This window comes from Triticum urartu, unplaced genomic scaffold (assembly GCF_003073215.2).
Source record: "Triticum urartu cultivar G1812 unplaced genomic scaffold, Tu2.1 TuUngrouped_contig_4801, whole genome shotgun sequence".
In the NCBI taxonomy this organism is placed as follows: Eukaryota; Viridiplantae; Streptophyta; class Magnoliopsida; order Poales; family Poaceae; genus Triticum; species Triticum urartu.
In genome coordinates, this window is record NW_024115421.1 from 3,628 (window position 1) to 10,241 (window position 6,614).

Consider the following 6,614-nt stretch of genomic DNA (forward strand, 5'->3'; position numbering starts at 1 on the left):
CGCCAAACTGACAATTCAAGGCATAGTCCATTGTTCAGTTGTGAAGGAGGGTAGCTACTTGCTCTAGGTGAAGCTCAACCTTAACAGGTCTTCACTGAAACACTAGTATATCGAAACAACAATTGGAACAAAGGACACAATGGGCCCTCGAGATCTGGTGGGGGATTGTTGAAATATGGGATGGACTTTAGGCCCATCTAGTAATTTCAGACTTAATATGTAATCATGGACGCTCGTTTCTCCTTTGGCCTTCCCTTCTGACATTTCCTCCTTTGGCCAGCTAGTTCTATGTGAGCAGGACGATAAAATTAAATCAGGAAAAAATAATAATTCTATGTGAGCAGGACAATAGAATGGTGGGCGGTGACTACGGCGGAAGACATCGGGATGCATTATCTGCGGGTGAAAATTTAGGATCTTGCCTTATGGTATGATCAGTCAACATCGACGTACGTGCATCATTACCTTGTTGATGGTGTCAGTTTGGAGGCATGCTTCGGGTTCATAGCTATTGGTCTGACATCTAGTTAGACCAGCCAACATCGACATGGGCAGTTTCCTTCTTGAATGCATTGTCTTGGAGCGTTGCTCCCTTTATCTGCCAATATGTCGTTGTAGGTTTGGTGGTACAATTGGGCGATGCTGTCATGAGGTATATCCTATGGATGGCCTCATTCCCCCCCCCCCTCCATGTAAGCTAATTTATTTGGCATTTTAAATAATTAATATGGCTGTGTGCATCACTCGATGCAGAGGCTGAAGGTCTTTCCCCCTTTTTGAATAAAAAGGTCAACTTATATCCCAAAAGGGAAGAAGAGCCATACAACTATCAAATTGACATGTACATAATGTATATGGAGTTATGGACAAAGGAGCAGAGCAACTAGAGAACAATAAAAGGGAGGAACTAGATTGTGCATCCTCTGTTCCTAAATACAAGATGTTTTGGTAGTTTAAATTGAACTACCAAAATGTCCTATACTTAGGAATGGAGGGAGTATAATGCAAAAATACCATTGCATCACATCTTCTACAATCTGCAGGAATCCCATATTGTTGACTTGTTTTTTTCTTTTATTTTCTTTCAGCTATCTTTACTTTGGTTCTCAAGAACCGACTATGGAGGTACAATCTCATCTAATCAAACAATTGGGAAACATGTATAATCCCATCTATTCAAACAGCAGGGCCAACCAGTGTCACATTACATCGCCACAAAATAATCAAGATAAAAACAAGTATCACGGTACATGTCATGCAGGATAGCTGTGGCCTATGCCACCTGATCATGGAGCCAAATGAGGCCTAAGGTTTAGGAGGATTATAGTATTATTTTTGCAGCACGCTATCCTGTTCACGAATGGAATGTTAATTTCTATAGAACCTTGAAGTTTATTTCATTAGTAACAGGATCAAATATTGTGTTGTCTTTTCCTTTCACATGGAATCAAACATAATAATTTGGTATGAATTTGAAATCTGAAGACTAAAATATTATGCTACCTCTTTAGTTGGCAGGATTTAAATAGAAGTAGGAATAGGAAAAGCAAATGGCATCTTGAATCATATAATAATTGAAAACACAAAAATATTTGATAGAAGTTTGTTTGGTTGCACACAAACTAAAGTTTCCATGAGGTTGGACAAATTGGGATTTTGCAATACAAAATGGATTCTAGAAAGTATTTCTATGATTTCAATCCTACATTCTTTTATAAGAGATAGAATCCTCCAAAATTTCTTTCAACCAAGGAGGCACTGAAACGTTTCCCCTTGTTTGGGGTTATGTACAGCCACACCTGGCAACTCCATTCAGACGAAAACATCGCAGATAGGATTCACTTTGTCATGGCATGGACTGCTTCCCGAGTCAACGACTTGCCTTCCCATCTTACTTCATCATCCTACGCCTTGTGACAGGACTAGGAGGAGTTGCGAGCTAGAAGAACAGATGAAAGGGTGGGGCAACCCATCACTTTGTGCGTTGCGCCTTTGACCAGATGAAGCCATAAGCATGGCTACAGTCGGCGACCAACATGAGCAGAAGTTCTCCTTGACGACTTCCGGTACCGTCGAATAGCAAGATGGCCCAGAATGTGGCAATGGATCACTTTGTGCTCCTGTGACCAGCTGAAGCCATGAGCGTTGCTACAGCTGCGATGAACATCAGCAGCATGAACACCAGCAGAGTGTACATTTTCTTTGACGACTTCCGGTACTCCCCGAATAGCACGATGCCCCAGAATGTGCTCCCAAGTGGCAAAGCCTGATAAACAGCAATGCAGAAGCAGTTAGAATCATAGGTGTAGAGAAGTTTCCTCTTCAATCTGAAAATTATATCTAGGGTTAATTTGATAAATGCCACTCCAAATCTGGCGATTCTGAGAAATGCCACTGCAATTTTCAAACTTTGAAAATTGCCATTTCATGCCATTTCCAGTGGCATTCTTCGAAGTCTGGAGTGGCGTTTTAAACTTTGCAAAAATTGCAGTGGCATTTTTCCAAGTTTGGAAATTGCAGTGGCATTTTTATGAATCGCCATAATTGGAGTGGCATTTATCAAATTAACCCTTATATCTACCACAGGATATGTTTTGGCGATTCAATATTATTTTAACATCTTGATTGAATCACACAGAATGCAAACATGGTGCATTTCTCTTCAGAGTGAAGATGTCTTTTTACGGTGCTGGATGCAAACATATAAGAACCACGAGACATTGGTTCAACCAACCTCAACAGCATCAGCAACAGCATAACCAGCAACCTGACCACCCATGAACTGGAAGCCACTGCCCAAACCACAAAGGAGACCGGCAAGAAGAGCCCATTGTGTGCCTTCCCAGTCATTCAGATAGGCCTTGAAGGATGACTTTGGCACGCCGGTCATTGGGCGGTAGAGGAACAAGATGTTCAACCCGATACCAATGACAAAACACGAGATGGAGAAGTAGAAGAAGGCATTGTATACATCCAGATGTGGGACACCGTCTTTCAGGGTGTGCCACTGGTCATTGGTGGCCAGATTGAGTGCTGGAGAGAAGAGCGAGAGGCAGACACCAGCAAAGAAAACTTGCCCAAGCCACTTGAGAGTACTCGATCCAAATACCTGGAAAATGGAGAAGTTTGGCTAGATCAGTTCATTGATGTTGCGATAATAATTATGCTTCTCGCTTTTGAAAACGAGGTTCAGAACAAACATCCAGTACTATCTGAATTATTCTATAATGACTAGTGACAGAATTATGAGTTTACCTTAATTGAACGCCGCCCTTCGAGCTCAATTAGGTATTCTGCAGTTCCTGCCTTAGCTCTGGTGGCATCTTCTGCAGAAGCTCCATTCTCTATGTCCTCTAGTGCATCTGAAATAGGCAAAGTTAGGAACTAGAATCTGCAACTGCGATACATCAATAATACCAGTAGTCATGCACCATATATAACTTGTGTGCTTGGCTCCATACCTCCATTTGTCTTGTTAAATTAGACATTACAGTGATCAGAGCAGCAACAATAAGACGTAAAATGGTTTACAAAGATTGACATCTAATGCACCTAGCCGATGTAAGTGAACCAGTGGGTAATGTGACTCCGTGTGACGTAAAAATGTGCAAGAAAGTGAGACCATGTTACCCAAGGTTGTAGCCATTTGTAGATTCACTTAGTTTTTCTTCATTATCCGCTGCATTAGAAGCATGTACAACAGTCCTGAGGATGACTGCAACAAGGAAGCATGCCACTCCAGTGAAAAGAATGTCTGCCCTGTTGATGCGGTTGTCCAGGAAATAATTCAGTGTTGTGCCTGAAAATACAACACACGACTTAACAGAAGAAATATTAAAAAAAAAAAAAGAGGCAGCTAAAAATCCAACTTGTAATTTGGTGCATCGGTTCTTTCAGTTCAGATATCAGCTATACTTGTATCATCAAAGCTGTTCATATCTTGAGATGTTTTTAAACCTAGACAATAATACCTTGCTAAATGATTCACCTAAGATTGACACACACTTTTTTGAAGCAACTAGAACTGTCAGATAACCAGTGTTATTGGGCAAAAGACTGACTTAAACCAACTAGTGCTAACCTAGTAATTCAGTCCCTATTGTAATCATTAATAAAGGAGCATTGGGATCAATAATGAGCTGTACGTGACATGTATCATCAGAAGCATAACCAGAAAAAATAATAAGAATGTTTACTACATTCAGTTTGCAGGGATCAACTTACCTATTACAACAACCATACTTGCACAGATAACCTCAGTAACTAAGAGACCCACATATGTCCAAGCATACTGTGTAGAAAGGTTCCCAATACTGAGCACAAGACCCCCTGCCATTGCAAACAGCACCGAAGGCCAGTTATCCTTCATCAAACAATTCACTCTGAATCAGCAAACCAGATGAATCAGCGATTGTCTCATCAGGAAGTTGTTGTATAAATAAATGAATGCTTAGTTAGACAGCTAACTTGACTGAGCTGGGTGAAGAAATTGGGCATGTTTTTCTTGCTCTCCCCAAGCTGGCCCAAGGTGAGCGCAATGAGGACTGCGGCGAGGAGGTTGTTGATTGAGTAATCAAGGTACGTGTGCTGCGGTAGCCGTCCCCTGCGCTCCAGGAGGGTGAGCAATGTTGGCCATGTGCCCAAGAAGAGAAGGGCGGCACACATGAGAGCAATGGCACTGCCTTTGTCTTCTACGATGAATATGTTGAGGCCTTGTTTGATGGAGACCACACAATTCAGTCAGGAGGCCTTCAACCACCTGCAGGCATCAATTGAGAGTTTTCAAGTTAGGAATCTGGAATTAATTCTGAATAGAGATGATCAATGAACACAATGATTTCTTCATCATCAAACCAATTGAGGGTTTCCAAGTTAGGAATCTGGAATTAATTATGTAAAGCTACAAATCCGCAATTAATACTGGATACACATGATCAATGAACACACTGATTTCTTCATCATCAAATCAATTCAGAGTTTTCAAGTTAGGAATCTGGAATTAGTTGTGGATACAAATGATCAATGAAGAGACTTATTTCTTCATCTTCACAAAGCTTGCATGAAACTGAATGATTTGGAGCACTCATTGCAGATCATATATCAGAACAAAACGTAAAAGAAAAATCAGTCCAACAACCACAAAAAAATAACCAAACATCATGGTCCAGTTTGTTCTAAACCCAAACAAAATTACTAGCGCATATCAGATACTCAAAAGTCCGACTCGATCCGCAGGAGTTTGAGTCTCACAGGCATAGTTAGCTGCCACAAAACTCGTGTGTGCTTGGAGACCAGAGCACCAATGGAATTGGGGCTTTATAGGCAGGAAGGAAGGAAAAAGAAGTTGCATCCCGCGATGGGTCATTGGAAACCGCGGAGGTGGAAAACCTCTCAATACCCTAGCACACCCACCCACCGGCGGGCGAGCGCGCCTCCCCACCTCTACTACCGTGGACCGCGCCCGGGAGCAGCGGCCGTGTCACGGCGCCGCCGGGTTGGATGCTCTCTCTGCTCGGCCTCGGATTTATCGGCGAAACTAGGAAGGGATACGCACCGACACCGGAGTTGGACAAGACGAGAGGATCGATCCTGATGAAGTTTTGTGTTTGTTCCTCCCCTCGGTTTGGTTGCATTGCGTCGCTAGCTATATATGTATGTTGAGACGGGAGGCGCTTGTCTTCCATGGTGATTACGGTAATGCGAGGCGGGTTTGTGTTCCTCCCTGTTCCCGGCCAGTTTGCGAGGGAGAGCTGTTGCCCATGCTCGCGGCAGCGCCATGCTACCTCCTCCTCCGTCCTTTGCCTGGACCAACAACGGCCTAGAGGCCCATACCTATCGGGCTACAACAATTCAGTACTAGTAATACTCTTTTTTAGCTGAATTAGGACAATCCCTATTAGACGCTTGCCTCTTTTTTCTGTTTTTGTTTCTACTTCTTTTCTTTTCTTTTTTTCTTTTTTCCATTTTCTTTCTTTATTTTTATTTCCTTTTTCATGCATTATACAAAGTTCATTGTGTGTTTAAACACAAAAAACCTTCATATATTTACGAAAATTTTCACCCTATATTACGAAAATGTTCAACGTATATTTTTTAAATGTTCATTGAGTATTTTAAAATTGTTCAGCACATATCACAAAAATGTTTGATGTGTATTTAAATATTTGTTCAGCGTGTATCACAAAAATGTTCAGTTTGTATTTAAAATTTGTTCAGCGTCTATTACAAAAGATTTAAATATATGTTTTTAAAAATTGTTCATCGTATAAAATTTCCTATAAAGGTTAGAAATTTCAAAAGTTTGCTCACTCTATGTAAAAAATGTTCATTGTATATAGGGAAATTGTTTAGTGTGCATTTGAAAAATGTTCGCCACATATTAAAAAAAAATGTCTAGTGGGTATTTGAAAACATTTCACCTATAATAAAAAGAGTTCAAAGTGTATTTTAAAATTATTTTTTAAAAAAATTGTTCACATCTTTAAAAAAATTGTTCGAAATTTCCAATTTAGTTACTTTTCACTACTTTTTATAGCACAGTGCTGCTATTTTGTTATTAAAGACCAACATGCCATGGGGTTATCCATTCGCGCAGGGAACCGGGAAGCCCCGTG

The 6,614-nt window shown here is 40.9% G+C and overlaps 1 protein-coding gene across 1 annotated transcript; it reads right to left on the bottom strand.

Moving 5' to 3' along the window:
• Positions 1-2,107: 2,107 nt before the first annotated feature.
• On the bottom strand, positions 2,108-4,734 carry LOC125528336 (ureide permease 1-like; the record flags this gene model as incomplete). The annotated part of the gene is made up of 7 exons (XM_048692815.1): positions 2,108-2,266; positions 2,735-3,109; positions 3,256-3,362; positions 3,432-3,472; positions 3,631-3,799; positions 4,225-4,363; positions 4,468-4,734. Coding segments are annotated over 7 exons (1,257 nt in total), but the record flags the coding sequence as incomplete, so codon positions are not given.
• Positions 4,735-6,614: the final 1,880 nt, after the last annotated feature.